The following is a 19,726-nucleotide window of genomic DNA, read 5'->3' as shown; positions in this document are numbered from 1 at the left end:
TAATCCCCAATTTTACACACGAAGAAACTGAGGTGCACAGAAGTTTAAGAACTCATTAGAGGCAGAGCTGGGATGTAGACCCAGGCAGTTGGGCTGCCGAACCTGAGCTCCCCACCTCTCCTCCACAGCCTCCTGCCTGTGCAGCACCTACTGAGTGCGGCCCAGGGTCCATGCACACCCGTCTCTGTCTTGTTAATCACAACAGCCCTCCTCACTAGGTGTTATCTTAGGAAGACACATGACCTCACTATGGTCGAACAGCTTATAAGTGGCAGAGCCAGGACTCAGGTCCAGGCCCATCTGGCTGCACACCCTGGGCCTGCTCATGAGCCCACATGCTTGGCCCTGGCCCTATGTGTCAACTGCTGCCAGCCGGTCAGCAAGCTGGGGGCCTCTGGAAGGGTTTCATCCCCTTCTCAACTGTGGGTTTCCTATAGGGAATTGTCCCAAGGGGCAAAAGGGTCATTCCTGTTTGCAGACTACCCCTGTCCAGCCTCCTGAGTGTGCACATCAGGCCGGGCCCAGAGGCCCCTCGCACTTAGCACGGGCAGCAGGGCACCCCACAGCCTCCCCGCGTCTCGGTGACATTAGGGCTGGATGGCACACACATACAGAAAGCGAACTCAAAACCCCACCCTGACCGTGGCCACGCAAAGACACACTATCACAGCCATTACTGCTGTCACCCTCTGGGCGGCCGCCACAGCCCGCCCCGCCCGAGGCCTCGCCCCCAAACACACTGCCCACCACCGAGCCCCGCCCACCACCCTAAGCCCCGCCCCAGGCCCCGCCCCACTTCCGCTGCAGTCGCAGTGGGTCTGGCCAGCTCGCCGGCGCCGCAGGTTGGATGAGGCTAGCGCGACTCATGAAGGTGTTCGTCACCCGCAGGATCCCCCCCGAGGGCAGGGCCGCGCTCGCCCAGGCCGCAGAGTAAGAGCCGGCGCCGAGTCCCCGCCAGGCCGGGCGGGGTGGGTCCGGGAGCGGGCTGCGGAGCCCACTGCACCCTGCCTGGGCCACCCTGGCGGCTGCCCGCGCCCAAGCCCCGGGCGCCCTGCACCGGTGATACCGCGATCTGGCAGGGAGACCCCAGTTGTTGATCTGACAGTGGCCCCAGGAACTAGAGCACCCTGGACCTGAGCTTGGGCCCTGGTTAGACTTTCCCCTGGGTCCAGCCAGCTAAGCTGGAAGTTTTGGGGCGATTTAGAGAAAGTTCTCCAGGATCCAGCTCTCACCAGGCTCCAGGCCAGGACTTGGGAACCTGGCGCTGGGCCAGTAGGAGGAACTGTGGTCATTAGCCTTCAGAGAGGGTAGACTGCCCACCAGGCAAGGTCCAGACTGTTAATTCTTCACCCTTCAAGGTTGGCTGGGGTCAGGGACTGAGGTGGTCACTGGCCTGGCCGCTGAGATAGTTGGCAGGGGCCTTGACCACATTTTTAGTTGAACCCCTTTTTGCAACACTGTGAAATCAGTATTATCTCTCTCTCTCTCTCTCTCTCTCTCTCTCTGGAAGGGGTCAGTACTTTGCCCAGAGACACTCACCTCCCTGTCTGGCTGTATTCTGACCTCTGCATTTTGCCCTATTGTACTTCCAGAGTAGGGGGAAGGTAGGACCCAGCCCTGGCAGTCAGTTCTAGGAAAAAGTAATTTGTTTTTTAATTTCATTCTGTGCAGCCCGACTTTTGCTGAAGACCTGCTTCATATACTTAAGGAAGGAGAAGCAAAAACATTAAAACCTTGTGCTGTGCTCGTGCATGGGGCTCATGGTCAGGAGAGCATGTTGGGAGGTGCCAGCAGCCCTTTGTCATGCACACACACACGTGCGCACACACACATGCGCACACACCCCACGTGTGTTGGCTGCACCAAATTTTTTGTTTTTTGCAGTGCTGGTGATCAAACCCAAGGCTTTGGGCATGCTAAGCAAGTGCTCTACCACTGAGCTACACCCCCAGCCCAGTCCTGGCTGCGCTGAATTCCATGGGGAGGGCTGGGAGGAGTGCCTAGTTACCCCACTCCCTGGAGCACACCCTAATATTCCTCCAAGTTGAGTGTCCTTGAGCTTATCATTCTCAGTCAAGCCCGTGAAGGAGAGTTTGTATTTTAAGGACTCAGGACAGAAGGAGACTGGAGATGCTCGCCCACCCAGAGAGGGGCAGGGGCCACGGAGCTCCCCTGCAGCTCCTGAGTGCTCTTCTTTCTTGTCAGCTGTGAGGTGGAGGAGTGGGATTCAGATGAGCCCATCCCCAGGAAGGAGCTGGAGCGCCAAGTGGTGGGGGCCCATGGCCTGCTCTGCCTCCTTTCTGACCAGGTGGACAAGAAGCTGCTGGATGTCGCAGGTGTGTGTGCTGCAGGATTCCCGGGGTGCCTGTGCCCTGCGCGTTCTGAGTGCCAGGCCAGGGGGAGAAATGGCTTCATGTGACACGTGCCCCCCACCCCCGCTGTGAGTCCCTGGCTTCCCAGGAGGTCAGCGAGGTGGGAGTGGGGGAGGGTACCCAGGAGGTACTGCTGGACCCTCCATCTGCCCTGCCACCTTGATCAAGACCCTGCCCGGCTGTGTGCAGCGTGGCAGAGAGGGAGCTCAGTGCCCAGCGCCAGGGGGCAGCCAGGGTATGTTTGCTTGAGCCAGCCATGGGTCTTGGTCCTGGGGTAAGGAACTCACCCTGTGAGGTCGTGTTGTGGCAGTTTGGAGAAAAGGTTTAGACTCCGAGGCTGCTGGATAGGAGACACCCTTGTGCTCAGAGCTGAGCGAGCGAGGTCCCGGCCTCGGCCCAGAAGCTTGCTGGTGGAGGAGAGGGTGTGAATGGCGCCCGCCGCCTTCTCTGTGCTCACACGTCCCCATGGGGAGGCCCCAGGGGCGGCAGATGGAGACCCAAGGCCTCGCTGGGTGGACAGTCGGGTGGGAGCAGGGCCTCGGTGTCTGAGGCCCTGACAGGACCCTGGCTCTGCTTGTAACCTGACTCAGCCTCCCTGAGCCACCGTGTGGGTAGCTGTGTTGAGAGTATTGCTTGAGGTACAGAGATGTCAGCCTCTCCTCTTAGTCTAAGAAAATAATCACAAGCAGGTGTCCCCAGGATGGCCTCCAGTGTGGTGGCTCTGAATTCCACAAGGAAAGATGCAAACTACTTTTTCTTTACACCAGGAGCCAACCTCAGAGTCATCAGCACACTGTCCGTGGGAGTCGACCATTTGGCTTTGGATGAGATCAAGAAGCGGTAAATGCGGCTCAGCTGCGAAGGGGCCTGGAGCGAGCGGGGCTCCCGGGGAGTGGGGACTGTTTGCTTGTTTTTACGTTCATAGCCTTTGTTTTGTTGTTGTTTTGTTTTGTTTTTGCTTTTGTTTTTTTAGTGGTGCTGGGGATGAAACCCAGGGGCATTCTACCTCTGAGCTATATACTACCAGTCTTATTTTTATTAATTTTGAAACAGGGTCTCATTAGGTTGTAGAGAGTTTCTATAAGTTGCTAAGGCTGGTCATGAACCTGTGATCCTCCTGTCTCAGCCTCCCAAGTACTGGGATTACAAGTGTGTGCCACCACACCTGGCTTTTCACTTAATATACTTTGACTCTTCAGTAAGATGTCAGGCACTGGTGATATAATTTTTCCACATTGTGCAAGTCAATTAAAACAAACCCAAGGGTCAGAAAGAGGGGTAATCTGTGTCTAGCATCACCCTTTCACTTTTTTTTTTTTTTTTTTTTGTACTGGGGATTGAACCCAGGGGCATTATACCTCTAAGCTACACCCAAGCCCTATTTTATTTTTTTTTTTGAAACAGGGTCTTTCTAGGTGGCTGAAAGTCTTGCTAACTTGCTGAGGCTGGTCTCCAGCCGGTAATCCTCTGTTGTTGTTTTTTTGTTTTTGTTTTTTTATTCCTATAACACCCCTGGAAGTAGAAAATACAAGTATTATTTTTTTTCTTATGAGAAAATTCAGAAAAGTAATTACTTGCCTCAGACTTTCAACCTTGATCTTATATCTTCATATTCTCCCTGAGGTGGGAGATAAATAGAAATGGGGATGAAGTACTAACCATCCCTTAGTACTCATGTAGTTCTGAGTTCCCTGGCAGGCAGCAAAGAAGAAACTGAGTAGCATCATGGAAGTAAAAGTAGGAGCAGTAGGCACTGGAGAAGGTGCTCGAGGCCGATGTTAACACCAGATGTTGGTTTCCCAGTGGGATCCGGGTGGGCTACACCCCCGACGTCCTGACAGACACCACTGCGGAGCTCGCCGTGTCCCTGCTACTGACCACCTGCCGCCGGCTGCCAGAGGCCATTGAGGAAGTGAAGAAGTGAGTGTGGCCAGTGGTTCCTGAGCCCCAGGGTCTCCGGGCGCTCTGTGTCCCTCGGTGTGTCCCATCTCGCCAAGGGGATGGGCTACTGCAATAAATGGGGCCCTAGGAGAGGGGAGAGGCGAGGGGCGAGAGCCTGCTGAGGGTGGGAGGAGCGCAGGCCGGGGGGGGGGTGTCGGCGTCACGGAGGTGGCAGTGCAGGTGACATGAATCAGAAAGCCTTCCACAACTTAGTGAGACCCTGTTTCAAAATAAACAATAAGGCTGGGCATGGTGGCGCACGTTTGTAATCCCCGCTGCATCTCCCAGCTCCAAGTGGCTGCAGGTGATACTCACCCCCTCGCAGTCCTTTGACCTGAGGCAGGTTTAGACCCGAGACCACAGCCAGGGTTGGGTCATGGGTTCCGCTGGGCTCCCCTCGCCCGAGGCCGGGCCGCTCACCACGTCCCGCTCCCTGCAGTGGCGGCTGGACCACGTGGAAGCCCCTGTGGATGTGTGGCTACGGACTCACACAGAGCACTGTCGGCATTGTGGGGCTGGGACGCATAGGTGAGGCTCCCCACTTCTCTGACCCTGTCCCCACAGCTTGGGCTGAGCCCCTGGTGCTGGCCTGGAGGGCCGCCGCTGTCGCCTGCTGTCAGGACACTTTGCCTGCAGTGGGGAGGTCTCTGCTACAACATGGCTTTGTAGAACACAGGTGGAGGAGTCCCTCCCTGAAGGACCGGCTAGGTGATAGAAGCCAGATGCTAAGAGCCAGTGTTCCTTAGGATTTTAGCTCCTATAGAACAGATGAAGAAGCTGGGTGTGGTGGCGCACGCTTGTAATCCCAGCATTTGGGAGGTTGAGACAAGAGGATCGTTGTTTGAGGTCAGCCTCAGCTACTTAGGCCCTTTACAAATCAGGGAGACTCTGTTTCAAAATAAAGAATAAAAATAAAATCTAGGGCTGGTGGTGTAGCTTGGAGGTAGAATGCCCCTGGGTTCCATCCCCAGTACCTAAAAAAAAAAAAAAAGAAAGAAAAGAAAAAACAAATGCATGGATGCTGGGCGGGCCTTGAGGAGCCGTGCACTATGGGGCACCCCTGCTTCCTTGGGCCTAGAAGGCACTGCCTTGTGAAACTTCACAGGGACCTGAGAGGTCAGTGGGCAGAGTCTACCTGCCGATCTGCGGACAGTGAGAGCTGCATTCCTCCAGTGGCCCCCACCTGGAGAAGGCCGGGGAAGGCTGTCACCCCGCCTGGTGCAGGGGTAAAGCTGAGGCTGGGGAGTAGGCCTTATGATAGACAGTAGTCCTGCCTTCTCACTGGAGTTGATTAGAGGGTCTAAGAGCTGTGGGGCTTATTATGAGTCTGAAAATCCAGTTGCCTGAGCCTGTCTCAGGTAAGGTCTGTGAAAAGGCCCTGTAGGCTTGGAGCGCATTGGCGGTTGGGTGATGCCACCCGGAAGCCAAATGAGGCAGGGCCTGGGTTAACAGAAGCAGAGGCTCAGGAGCTGGGAGGGGTCCACTTGCCCAGCACTTTCAGATTAGTGTCCCTCGAGATGGCTGGAGTCCTGTGAAGACAGCACGAGCCAGTCACAGCCACGGAGGTGCGGTGGCGCTGCCTCCAGGTCCCTGAGGGCAGTGGGCTGGCGGGGGCTGGTTATGCCCAGGCAGCTCTGGGCTTCAGTGAGGTGGGAGCAGTGGACGTGGGGCGTGTACTGATTGAAGCGCCTGCCCTGGGGTCTCCTCCCGGAGCTGCTGTGTGCTGCCCCTGCCCTCGGAGGGCCAGGGCCAGGCCATGGACTCCGCCCCTTCCTAGGTCAGGCCATTGCTCGGCGTCTGAAGCCATTTGGCGTCCAGAGGTTTCTATACTCAGGGCGCCAGCCCAAGCCCCAGGAAGCAGCAGAATTCCAGGCAGAGTTTGGTAAGTGAAACCTTAATTTCCAGAAGAGCCCGGCAGTGCTTTTTAGTAGTAGCATTCGCAGGCGGGCTGCAGGGGCCCAGGCGGGCTGGGGCTGCTGACCCTTAAGTGTTGTCCACTCTCCTTGCGCTGGACATAGAGGACACTGGGGCAGGTTGCACTTGGCCTGTGGCTGTGCAGGTTGAGGAAGAGCTGAGCACCTTCAGGGTTCTTAGCCAGCGGGTGAGCCCCACCCCAGCCTGTGCGCGCCTTGTCCAGGTGGCTCTGGCCCCTGGGGGCTATACAGTGTGGGGACCAGAGGGAGGGCGGTGGCAGCCATTCCTGCCCCTTGGCACATCAGCCTGACGGTGGTGACAGCCCGTGGGGCCCAGCTCCCACTCCGTGACCTTGGACAATGGATCCGGCCTCCGTTTCGGGCTGGGTGGATGGTTTCTGTTAGCCCCAGAGCTGTCCAGGTAGACAAAGCCTTCAGAACGTGTTTTGGGAGTTCCGTTGGGTGGCGGGGTGGGGCACTGCGTCCCTAACCTAGACTCAGCTTCTGACGGAGCGCTGCCCGCCCAGTGTCTGTCCCCCAGCTGGCCGCGGAGTCTGACTTCATTGTGGTGGCCTGCTCCTTAACGCCTGCAACCAAGGGGCTCTGCAACGAGGACTTCTTCCAGAAGATGAAGAAAACAGCCGTGTTTGTCAACATCAGCAGGTAGCCCAGTGCTGCCCGGCATCCTCGCGGTACCCGAGGCTGGGGGCGGCGCTGTTGCCACTGCTGCCATCTGGGCTTCTCTTCCCTGGGGCTGAGCTTCTGGTCTCCATAAACTGACCAACTGACAAGCCACTCAGGAAATACAGTAGAGGCTGGGTGTGGGGGTGCGTGCCGGTAACTCCAGCACTTAGGAGGCTGAGGCAGGAGGAGCACAAGCGTGAGGCCAGCCTCTGCAATTCAGTGAAACCCTATTTCAGGATAAAACTTAAACTGGCCATGCTGGCAGCGGCCCCATCCCACTTAGGACCTGGCACACGGCATGGTTCAGGGGGGTAAGACCTGGCTGGCAGCAGGTCACCAGGGACCTCAGGAAGGCCTTTGCCTCCCACACAGGGTTGGACTGCTGATCTGTGTCGCCCTCTCCACACCTCTGGGCCGGGCATGAGTTCACTTCATGCTTTTGAGGAGACATAATCTAAAACTCGAGTTTTTCTGGTTCCCTCAAATGTCCCCAGGGTGCCTTCAAGGCACTGGGCATGTACTGGGTCCAACCTCCTTTTGCCACTCTAACTCCTCCCATAGTTGGTGCCCTCGACCCCTTTCAGTCAGTCTGGAGGAAGGCCTGGTTGATGTCGCCCTGAGGGCTCACCTTTGGGGCACCTGTGATCACCAGTGTTTAGCTCCAAAGGGGTAAAATGTGCAGGAACACGGGCTCACGCCGGTGGCCCATGGCGGCCCGGGCTTCCATTTCCTGGGGACCTGTGTGTGTCCAGAACTGTACAGGGTCCCGCGTGACAATACTCCTGTTGCACAACTATAATTTGGTGTGCCATAGGGAGTCTGTAGACCCAGTGCTCTGCTTCAGTAATGCTCATGTGGGTGGATGCAGTTGGGTGTCTACCAGCGTCTCTGCCCTTGTGCAGGCAGGTGCCCAATGGCGAGCCACGGCTCTCGGCACGTGGTCTGGGGCCAGCCAGACTGGTCTGGCTGCGGGGCCAGGCAAATGCAGACTTCTGGCCCTGATGTCGCCACAGTGCATGTAAGCAAGCTTCAGGCCCCCACATCCCTGGGTGTCAGGTTGTGGTCTGTCTGCAGAGGAGGAGCCTGGGGTCCAGAGAAGTGAGAGACTTGCTAAGGGTCCTGCAGCTAGAGTGTCGGGACGGGTTCTCTCAGTATAAGCCCTGCTTCCTTGCTGGCCACAGTGGCTCACACCTGCAATCCCACCTACTCAGGAGGCTAGAGCAGGAAGGAAGATCACAAGTTTGAGACCAGCCTTGGTAACTTAGTGAGACCCTATCCCAAAGTAGAATAAAAAGAGCTGGGCTGGGGATGTAGCTCAGTGACAGAGTGCCCTGGGTTCAATCCTCAGTTCTGAAAACTAAAAGACCAGCATTCCTATATAGTCTTCCTGTAAATGCACTCCAAGACATACTGCTTTTAGTAAATGCCAAGTGCTGGGTCAGTGGAAAAGTTCATTTTGTAGGTTGTTCCGTCCCAAAGACGGCGTGAGTGGAGGGAGCGTCGGGCCCCCACATCACCACTGTCATTTCCAGGGGAGATGTGGTAAACCAGGACGCCCTGTACCGGGCCTTGGCCAGCGGTCAGATTGCAGCTGCCGGACTGGATGTGACAACCCCAGAGCCGCTGCCCACAAACCACCCGCTCCTGACGCTGAAGAACTGTGGTGAGAACCCTGTTCCCAGACACCCAGTGCTGCCCAGGACCAGTGCTGAGGCGGTGCTGGGGGCTGGCCGTGCAGCCGGCGTGAGCGGTGTCGAGCACAAGACACAACCAGGGACCCCGACTGTGCAGGCTGTTAGTAACACTGGTGCATGACACCAGGCGGGATCCTTCTGAGTTTGCTCAACTGGGTCTTTGTAGATCCGAAAAGACTCACCAGACGTGGGGAAAAGGGCCAGTAGAGGCAGCTGGATTTGTAAAAAGAAGCTGGGCACATTTCCTGAGCATGTGGTGCCCATCTGTAAGCCCAGTACTTGAGTTTAATCCTCAGTGCCGAAACAAGAAATAAGAAGAAAAAAAAAAAAAAAAAACTGGCACATGTTTGACCTGTGGCTGCTCATACATGAAGCCCACTACTGTAACTTGCTATCGTCTATGTGTGATAAAGTACCACCACCAGTATTTACAATTGGTGCCAGTTATTAAGCTGTTCTCTGAGCAACACCCCCCCTTCCCTGTGCTCTGTGGGTGGGGCTGGGCCTCCGACACCTCGTTTCTGTGGGGTGCTGGAGGCACGTGCTCCTGTCCATCTGTCTGGGGCGGCCCCAGCAGCACCCCTTGCCCTAGCAGCAGCAGGACCTTCCTGTTGTAGCTGGGGCATCCAGTTTACATTTTCCAGCATTCGGCTCACCCGCAGTCAGCGCCCCGCAGAGGTCTAGTTTCAGCTCTGGGGGCCCTCCCTTCAGTCCCTTGAATTTTAGGGATCTACCCTTCCCCTCGGGAGATGCGTCCAGCAGTTTCCCATTCACATCCTCTGCGGCCTTCCCCATGAATGCTCCCATTATTGAATCCCTTGGGAACTGGACCATCCCCACCCCCACGCCAGCCTCCGAGGAACACTGGCTGTGGTGTCAGGCCTGTTCTGTTGCTCACATCTGGAAAGATGGCCGCTTCCCCCCTGCCTGGGTACTGCTTCCAAGGGCAGCTCTTGAGGGACAAGACCTTGCTTGCTCCGCCGGGGAGGCGTGCTGCCCAGCGTTTTATCCTGGAATGATCCCAAGGGCCGGAAGCCCTGTGATGTCACTTCAGGGATACAGGGTGTGAGCGCTTGGCTCCGAACTGATTTGGCTCCGGGTTTCACAGCTGGTGCTGAAGGTCTGGGTCTAGGAAGGAACCAAGACCCTCGTTACCCGGCCATGCTGTGTTCAGGGTGTAAACCTCTAGTCCCACTTGTGTCTGGGTTTTAGCGGCCTGTTGTCCCTTTACTGTCTCTGAACCCAGCCCTGCTGGAGTGGAGAGCTTAGTGTCAGGAGGAGGGAAAGCAAATGAAGGCAGGTCCTTTTTATCCTTTGGAATGGCAGATCAACCCATGAAAGAAGACTGGCCCAAGGCCTGGGCGCCCTTCTTACCGCCTCCTCTTCCTCTCCTTTCCAGTCGTCCTGCCCCACATCGGCAGTGCCACCTACAGAACTCGCAACACCATGTCCTTGTTGGCAGCTAACAACTTGCTGGCTGGCCTGAGAGGAGAGCCGATGCCCAGTGAACTCAAGCTGTAGCCACATGGGAGACCCCGCAGGCTGGAGCCAGTGCCCTGGTTCTGCTTACACACGGCCAGGCTGGATTCGACCCACAGGTGGAAGCCCAGGGGAAGTCTGGTCTGATTCTGCTTTAGGAGGCAGGTGCTGACAGATGTGCGAGCCACTTTTGTGGTTGGATACATTCAAGCCAGAAGCATGTAATTCTATTATTAAATAATTTTCTGAGACTGCATTAGTCTGTAACTGGGGAAAGCTAACAAGAGGAACATCTGCTTACCTTTGCTAACTCAGGGCATCTGGTGGTCCACCTCCCAGCTTCCCACCCCAGCCCTCACCTGGGCATCTTCAGACCCTGCCCCAAATCCTTCCCTTGTCCTTCAGTAAGGATGGGGCAAGCACAGGAACCCGGTTCCTAGAACACTGGGAATGCTGAAGCACACAGGGCGAAGGGGCTTCCTGGAAGGAGGCAGAGGTAAGAACACTCTTCTCTTGGGCAGCAGTAATTGGAAGAATCCCAGTGCTTGGGAGGCTGAGACAGTAGGATCACAGATTTGAGGACAGCCTCAGCAAACTAGCAAGACTTTGTTTAAAAAAAAAGGGTGTGTGTGTGGCTATGAGGTAGAATGCCCTGGTTCAATCTCCAGGAAAAAAAAAGTCCCTGAATGCAGGTAGTTTTCCTTCCCTCTGCTGTGCTCCCTTTGCCCATCTTGTTCTTCGCCGCCCTCCCCTAGTCCTCCCTCACTCCTTTGGCCAAGCCAGCTGGCAGACGAGCTTCCATCTGGGCGCCGGGCAGGGCTGGCCCTCCAGAGGAAGCGGGTGGGCTGCAGGGAGACCCAAGTCCACAGCTCAAAGACGGCAAGGCTCAGGGGAAGCAGGAAGAATAATGTGAGGGAACAACCAGTCACTGTTACTGATCGCTGTCAGGCGGCTTGGTTTAAAAAAAGCACGAGTCAAAGCAGTGCTGGTAGAGAAATGTTTCATTTCAACATTAACAATGTAAGCAAAGAAAAAGATCACTAATATTTAGAGACATGAGTATGACAAATTGTTTATTTCAAAATCTCAAATTTTGACCAACATAGCACCACTGTCACGGGTGCCCTGACAGAACTTGATGTTTTCACCAGAAAAAGATTCTACATGATTATGCCAGGCTGTAATTAAGGCTAGCCAGGCAAAATTCAGGTCCCCAACACCACTTATAAAAGCTCCAGATCATAAGAATCTGGGGACTGGTTCTCAGGGAACCTTGCAATTACTTTTGAAGTGCTACAGCCCGTCCGAGGACACTGGCCGGCAAGTTTGCTCCTTAAGTAGAAACTAAGAGGTAGATGAGAGATTCCAGACTCTATCCGGCAATGGAGGCAGCTCTGAAACAAAAGTATACTAGGCCAGAGCAGGATGAGGGACAGGCTCCCGGCACTAACTCCTCAGGACGGCAGGGAAAGAGCATGGCTGCTAACTGGCCTGTGTCGCTGGCTCCCCATCCCCCGCTCGGGCAGGGCCTGCTGCTGGTCTCCATGCCGACCCAGCTGACTCCCAAGATCACTCTCCTCTCAGGACATGGGTACTGCATCGTGTGTGTGTGTGTGTGTGTGTGTGTGTGTGTGTGTGTGTGTGTGTGTGTGTGTGTGTCTGTCTGTCTGTCTTAGAGCCCCTCACATCTGTGGGAACAGGACTGCTGACAATGAGCCCACACAGAGCTGGATGTCACAGGTGACCTCTATCCTCCAATGGTCTCTTTCCCACATCTGCTCAAAGGAAGAGTCAGGGTTTCCCTTTGGGCTCTCCTCCCTAGGAATCAGTTCACAGAGATGCCAAGCCTGCTATGAGCATTGTGCGTTTATCTGCAGATGTGCATTTACACTAGACTAGAGAAGACACGAGCTCATTTTTATTTTAGATACACATAAATACTTGGCTTTCTAAACATAACTCAATTGTTTCTCAGAAATATGCACAATGGTTTGGTATCTCTGAGAAAATATAGAAAAGTGAACTCATGTTCATTTATGAACTGCACCGAGCTCTACAAAGATGGATGACCTTGTGCTGGCTCCCCTGGGTGCCAGGGAGCCAGGGCAGGGCCAGACAGATGCACAACATCAGGACAGCAAGGTAGCCCTGGGGAAGTGAGGCGGGAGGGTCGAGAGAAGCCCTGGGCAGTGACCCAAATGCTTCTCCAGGAGCCTCGGTGCTCCTGGGTGACTTCTATGCAGAGCTGCCTAACTCTTACAGAGCCTGGTAAATATTGAAACGTTCGCGTTTTGAACAATTTCCAACACTCAATGGGTTGGAGAGCATCAACAATAAGGTTCAGGGTCTGTACTTTGAGAATGAAGTATGTAATAGTAACAAAACCCATGGGGTGGGGTTATTTTTGGTTAGTTTGCAAGTGAAAACAGTAATCTAGGCCTGGAGAGATGCTCTATGGGGCAGGAGAAAAAATGAGGCCGAGAACAGGCCTGTCCTGGGGTGGGACGTGTCAGACTGGACTGGCCATCGAGGCTGGATGGAGCTAAAGGTAAATGCACCATAAACCCCCACAAAACATGACTCCACGTCATCAGAACAAAGACAAACAGTAGCTCTTTTCTGACTTCCAAACATGAAACTGTAACATTGGCAATACGAATTGGTTAAAATACTGCTAAAATCACACATACAGAAACAATACCTTACTCGTCACTCTATACAAGTACATACTCCATTTACAACTGCCTTTAAAACCAGAAAAAAAAACAATAAACATCTATCCAACAGAAATGTACTCAAAAGTATATACACCTATTAGTCTAAGAAAATGCATGTCCCAGGCCCAGTGTCAGCACCATCAAAGTGCAGTGTCTGTGACTGCAAATCAGACAAAAATTAAAAATACAGTACTTTGAGGCCTAGGACTAGCTCAGGATATACATTAAAGCATTTGTGGCAACAGGCACATCCTCGAGGGCCTTCCTTTCAGACAGGCACTGAGTTGCCATTAGTTACACATAAGTGTGTTTTGCATTGCTGTACAGGGATATAATATTCCCATCAGAGGGTATAGGAAATGTAATTAAATGCTTCACAGAGCTTTACAAAACTTGCTAAAAAATTTTTTGTACTTCAATTGCTAAATGTGCCACTTTTAACAACATCGATTACAAACTACTTTATGACTATGTCACTCAACCCTAAGGAAGAACTTGGTGTCAGGGATCGCATCCCTCTTCCAAGACACACACTTCACTCAGAAACGCTTCGGCACAAGTGCTACGTGTAACGTCAGCCACTTACTAGCTGTTGAAGTTTGCAAGAGCCCCTGGGTAGTGGAAGCCTCAAACCCAGTGGCATAAACTGCCGACAAAAACAATTCTAGCGTCAGCCCCACGACCGGCCTCAACATAGTCAGAGCAATGTGCTGGGAAGATTGCTGCTCTGCCAGCGCAGGCAGGTGGTCTTCGAGTGTTTGTACAGGTGGCTGGACTGACTAAACCTCTTGCCGCACTTCAGGCAAGCGTACGGCTTTTCACCTGTGTGAACACGGATGTGCTTCTTGCAATCTGTCAAAGTGAGAAAAGTTTTGCAGCAGATTTTGCAGGCGTACTTGCGAGCGCCCTCTACAACCAAGACATTGTGCTCTGATAAGGCCTTCTTGCACTTTGACAGAACATCTGCAGATGCCCTGGTTAACTGTGGAGGACCAGGCTGGGAGGGATGGCCACTTTCAAATGAAGATGTGGTCCCATTCATCATTAGCTGGGAGCTGGCAGAGTTTTCAGGGATCTGTGAACTCCTGACAGAAGTTACAACTGGCATTTTGGGAGCTATGCGGCGGTAGTATGGAAAGTTACCGGCACCTCCTCTTGGGGATCCCATCATTACCCTGGAGAAGGAGGAGTGGAGGCCCAAACCAGACCTGGAAAAATCCATCCCAAACTGTTCTCCTTGGTAGCCTGAAGTCTGCACACACGGCAGGCCCATCACCTCCTGCATAGGCCTGACAAAGTGGGAGTCTGCAGGCTCGCTGAACGGGTTCTCCACATGGGAGCCAGGGGCAGAGGAGGGCCCGCCTGCAGGCCCAGCCTCTGGACTCAACAAGTAAGGGGCCTCGCCCTCCAGCCTGCAGTCACTAGTGGTGTTTGGAATGTTATCATCACTGCTCTGGTTTGCACTAAAGGTATTTCCTCTGCTCTTGTTGAGAAAACTTGAAATACTAAAAGTGGACTTATGTTCTAGGTTGTTTGTGACTTCCAAAATGTGGATGTCCCCTACCCTGTCCGTGCTGGACTGGGGATCTGAAAAACTCCGATCACTGCTTTCAGGGCTGAGGTCTACCTTCTCGGCGCTGACCACAACTCCTTCCACTTCCACAGACTCGCTGCCTTCTGCTTGAGAGGTCACGTCGCTCACTTCATCCTGAGGCTCGGGCGAACTCAGCGGCTCAGATTTAACCACCACTCTCATGTGCTCCTTCTCGCCAAGGCCAACCTCGGGATTCTCACACTGGAAGCCACCTTTCTCAGCTGTGGCTTCCTGCTCAAAACTGGTCTCCACCTGAGTTGCGCGAGAGGCCATGGACAACTGTGCCATGTTGCCGGCACTGTTGTCGGACTGGCTGGGCACCTGAGCATCTTCTTGAGCACCGAAAGACTGGTCAAACATGATAGTGCTGTCTTCCTGGTTGTCAGTCATTCCATCAGGTTTAGGATTATCCACAATTTTCAGAGAATCTGGTGAAAAGAACTCCTCCCGAGAATGAACCCCTGAAGGCCCGTTCTCTGGAGTGACATCCGAAATGGCTGACTCGTCCATGGAGGGTCGCAGGCGCTGCCTGGCCCTCTCCTCTGCGGACTGTTTGCGCTTATGAAGGCGTCTCATGGGGAAGGGCGTGCGCTGGTCCAGGTTCCCGCGCATCGACGAGCTCATGGGGGCTGGCTGTTCCTCACCACTCTGGCTGGAATTGAGGGCTGAGCTCACAATGCTTAGTCCCAGCTGCTGCAGCATAAAGGAGCGCTGCATGCGGGCGCTCTGCTCCTGAACACGCTCACTGGGGGGAGACATGGGCAGCGTCCTTGTCGTTAGGTAATGTTTACATGCCTTTACAACAGAGTTCAAATGCAGGTGAGAGGCTGCCAATAAGACATCCATAACATTGCTCTCCCCCAGCATGAGGGTGGAAGTATACATCATGTCAATCAGCGCAGCAAAAGCCTCTGCTGTCACTACCTCGCTATCCAGCTGGATCATGTTCATGGTCTGATCTCCCTCTGCCACTGAGAACAGAGCTCGGAAATGCGTGCTGCATGCTGCCAGCACTGAGCGGTGGGCTTTAAAATGTCTATTCCCCACGACGATGACACAGTCACAGAGCTGGCCATGAAGTCTCTGGTAGTTCAGCTGCTGGAAGATCTGTTCAAAGTGACCAGGAAAATCCATGATCCTACAGGAAAAACAGAAAAGTGTTGATTGAGAAAGCTGAAGTCAAAGCGAGAACACCAGGGGTGCGAGGAAGAGAGGTGTGGGTGGCCAAGCTTGGACCTGTTAGAGCCTGCGATGTCTCTGAAGATGGGCACACAAACTAAGAACTTGTCAAGTAAGGTACAGACGCCAAGTCAGTTCTCAGCCCCAGAAGTGCACACACATGCAGGCTTGCTTGTAACAAGCTTCCTTTCACCCTGAATGTGAGCCACTTAGAACACTGAGAGCCTGTGTTATAGAAGACCAATGTTGCTGGACATGGTGGTGCACGTCTATAACCCCAGTACTAGAGAGGCCAAGACAAGGAGGATCGCAGGTTCACAGCTAGCCTCAGCAACTTAGCTAGACCAGATTTTAAGATTAAAAACCAGCCAGGCGTGGTGGCGCATGCTTGTAATCCCTGCGCTTGGGAGGCAGAGACAGGAGGATGGTGCAGGTTCGAAGCCAGCTGCACGTGCTGGCTTAGGAGACCCTGTTTCCAAATAAAAATATAAAAATGGGTCTGGGAGTGTAGCCCGGAGGTAGAAGGGCTTCCAGGAACCCCAGTACCACCAAAATAAAATAAAATAAAATAAAATGGGCTGGTAGTATAGCTCAGAGGTAGATTCTGTTCCTGGGTTCAATCTCCAGTTAAATAAGTAACAAATAAAGAAAAGACCAATGTCTGGGTGAAGTCCTACTGATCCCACACAATTCTGTTAGCATCTTCATTCCTTGAGGACAATGAACGAACGGCAAGAAATTCCTAATATTCTTAGCAACCTTAAATAAGTGAAGAGGGCAAAGCAGTATCAGAGAAGAAGACTTCCAGTTCTGCACACATGCGTTTGCCTCCACTCACTGCTGAGGCCTCATTAAAGAGGCACTAATTTTTAAAAATATGTTGTTGATTTAAACATGCAGAACAAAATTTGTTGTTGGCTTAAAGGTATAAACTGGGGTTGGGGGGTACCCAGGGGAAAACAGCATCAATCGCACTTAGAAGCTAGGGAACGGTGACTAAGCACTGACTCAGCACTCAAAGCACTACTAAACTGGCAGCGGATAAGAGAATCCGACACGAGTTCCACTCCTGAAGGCTCAGAAACAGGTGGCTCAGGTGCTAAGAAGGGGAGTAACAGTGAGACTGAGGAGGGCTGGCTCAAAGTCTCTTCAGTAAAAGAATATATATCATGGGCACAGAAAAGGTAAATTTACAGAAATAAGAGAGATTATTGCTTATCTGGGGCTAGGATCAAGGAATAATTCAAATACAAAGAGAGATTTGGGGATACAAAGGAAATGTTCTAATTCTAAATGGTCTATGACTGTGGTCATAGTTGCACAACTTGTACATTTGCTAAAATATGTAAATTGTACATTTAAAATAATTTTTAAGAGTATATACATTATAATTCAAGAAAGCTCAATAAATTTATACATCAATTTTAAAAAATGGAAGCTGGGCATCGTGACACATGTTTGTAATCCCAGTACTTAGGAGGCTGAGACAGGAGGGTCACAGGCCCAAGGTTAAGAACTTAGCGAGACCCCATTTCAAACAGGGCTGGAGGTGTAGCTCTCAGGGTTTAATCCCAATACCACCAAAAAAAAAAAAAAAAGAGAGAGAGAGGAACAGATTTTTAAAGTGTGGGGGTTCCACAAACCTAACTAAACTGACTACTTAAATAACTACATGTATTTTCAATGATATTAAGGAATTATTCCCTAATTAGGAATTTGTGACAGGCTACAGGTTACAAAGAACTGGGAATAAAATTGATGTTAGGCTTTTTCAAAAAACAATCCTGAAAGCTAGAAGATAATAGTACCTTCAAATTCTCTAAGAAGATGATTTCCAATTTAGAATTCCATACCCAGCCAAACTATTAATCACTTACAAGGGTAAACTAAGGGTTTTTTTTTTCTTTTTTTCTTCATTTTCTAGTACTGGGGATTGAACCTAAAGGCATTCTACCTCTGAGCTACACCTCAGCCTTTTTTGTTTTTAAACAGGAGAGTCTTACTTAGTTGCTGAGGCTGGTCCCAAACCTGCCATTCTCTTATCTGTCTCCCAAATATAGGGATGATAGGCCTGCACCACAATGCCTGGCAACTACGGCATTTTCTGACAAGCAGAACCCCCAGGTTTACCTCCCCTGTCTCAGGAAGCTACTAAAGGTTTTCCTTAAGCAAGCTGAGAATAAATCAGGAAAAGGAAAATGCACAATATAGGAAACAGGAGACAAACCACAGAAGCCAGACAAAGAGAATTCTAAGGTATAATGATGAAATAACTAGGGCGTGGGCCTAGTGACAACCAAGACTGGAGCAAGATGGAGAACTCCATGAAGAAAGACTCCGAGACAAAAAAAAAAAAAAATAGGTCACCTGATGGGGTTGAGAGTGCTAAGCATTAAGCAGTTTCATCAAGCGTAAAGAAATGTTATTTAAGCTGGGCACAGTGGCGCACGCTTATAATCCCAGTGCTCGGGAGGCTGAGACCCGAGATTCGGAGTTCGCGGACAGCCTCAGCTACGAGGCCCTTTGCGACTCAGTGAGACCCTGTTTCAAATATAAAAAGACTAAAAATAGGCCTGGGGTTATAGCTCGTAGGCACAATGCCCCTGGGTTCCATCCCCAGTACCACAAAAAACAAAAAAGAGAAAAAATGTTATTTAAAACATAAAAAGCTTTCAAGTAGGGCAATAATTAGCTCCAGGAAAAACAAAAGGTTGTTTTGTTGTAGTATATTCAATGGCTTGCTTGATAATATTTACATGGTCATCATAATAATATGAAAAATGAACCAAATTTGAGATACTGGTGGGGGGTAAATGAGCACAGGAGATGGAATAGCTTCTAGAAGTGGTGTGATAAACCTAAATCCATACCTCCCCTATTTTTCAAAAATACTATCTGAAAGAGGTTACCTCAAAAAAATGGTAAAATAAAGCATGTTACAGAAGTAATGGTGGAAGACACAGCCAGCGAGTAGGAATTGGAGGAAGAAAAGATAGGATAGAGGCCTGCTGATTTTGTTTGCTTCCTGTCTTCTTTCTTTCAGCTATAAATAAGCCTTATGGAACTCTGGATACACACACACAGAATTTTAAAACAGATCCTCAAAGTTCTAAAGATATGTGCCCCGAGACCTTTGTAAATCTCCAAATTTACATTCTACGAGAACATTTCACAAAAATTCCTACAAGAATTATAGACACTAGGCAGCTCACCAAACTCAGCCTTGCCCTGATGCCTTGGTCTCAATGAATAGGCCAAAATTTTACAGGATCCTGGAAAATAAATGACAAACTCAAAATCCACCCAAGTCAAGATTCTACTGTGGCAACTGGGAATGCTATGACGTTTTGCTGTACCTGAAAAGCAACTACTGGAGTGATAAAATGTTTAAAAGCAATAGCTACATACTAGCCGTACTCCTTCACCTCCTCTCTCCCTCTTTTAAGATAACCTTTGATGATTCCCCAGCAACAAAATGTCACCTAAACATGTATCTTCCTATTGAGGCTCTCTGATCTTGGTCATGAGGACTGAGAGAGCAGAGAAGGAGGTGGCCATTGCTACATCCCTATCTGCTTTGCCAGGACTCTCTGCTGGGAGCGATCTGTGGCAGGCAGCAGCCACACCAGCCTGGACCCCTATCCGAACACTCATGGACTAAGAGCTCAATGCTTTTGGGAGATTACGCAAAATGTAATTACTGCTCACAAGTGCATAGTCCCTGCCTTCTAAAGGAAATCCATATACTAGGAAGGGCTAAAATTCCAGAATCATCATTTTGTAATAACAAGAAAGAAATATTCTGGTTTTAAGGAATAAAATAAACAGCGCTGTTGTAGAAGTTGTGCAAGCCTTAGAGTTGTACTGGGAACTAAGCGTTCACATAGCCTTGGGCTCTGACAGAGAAGAGCAGCAGCAGATGCTCAGCTTACCACTTTCTCTCCACCCAGAGAGGGAGGAGCTGAAGACCCGTGGCGGCAATCCCAGGGAGGGGCTCTGGAAGCAGCAGCGGTAGCAATAAGAGCACTGTTACTCTCCAGCCTTCCATGTTCTTGCTAAGAACTGGGTGCTACACAACACACCAGGTAGGATTACTACCTCCCAAATAAATGGTATTTCAACCAAGTATTCTGTTCAATGCTTTTTTTCCCCA

At 51.6% G+C, this 19,726-nt stretch overlaps 2 protein-coding genes across 2 annotated transcripts; one reads left to right on the top strand and one right to left on the bottom strand.

The window, feature by feature from the left end:
* Positions 1 to 847: 847 nt before the first annotated feature.
* GRHPR (glyoxylate and hydroxypyruvate reductase) lies at positions 848 to 10,125 on the top strand (the record flags this gene model as incomplete). The annotated part of the gene is made up of 9 exons (XM_080709324.1): positions 848 to 930; positions 2,206 to 2,336; positions 3,140 to 3,212; positions 4,176 to 4,292; positions 4,753 to 4,841; positions 6,091 to 6,195; positions 6,754 to 6,889; positions 8,443 to 8,573; positions 10,004 to 10,125. 9 exons carry the CDS (start codon positions 848 to 850, stop codon positions 10,123 to 10,125), a joined length of 987 nt encoding a protein of 328 aa, XP_080565450.1.
* A 3,372-nt stretch (positions 10,126 to 13,497) lies between these two features.
* On the bottom strand, positions 13,498 to 15,528 carry ZBTB5 (zinc finger and BTB domain containing 5; the record flags this gene model as incomplete). The annotated part of the gene is made up of 1 exon (XM_080708654.1): positions 13,498 to 15,528. One exon carries the CDS (start codon positions 15,526 to 15,528, stop codon positions 13,498 to 13,500), a length of 2,031 nt encoding a protein of 676 aa, XP_080564780.1.
* Positions 15,529 to 19,726: the final 4,198 nt, after the last annotated feature.

Source organism: Muscardinus avellanarius (genome assembly GCF_963383645.1).
Source record: "Muscardinus avellanarius genome assembly, chromosome: 13".
NCBI lineage: Eukaryota > Metazoa > Chordata > Mammalia > Rodentia > Gliridae > Muscardinus > Muscardinus avellanarius.
The sequence above is the reverse complement of the archived record's forward strand: the minus strand, read 5'-3'. Positions and strand labels throughout refer to the sequence as shown.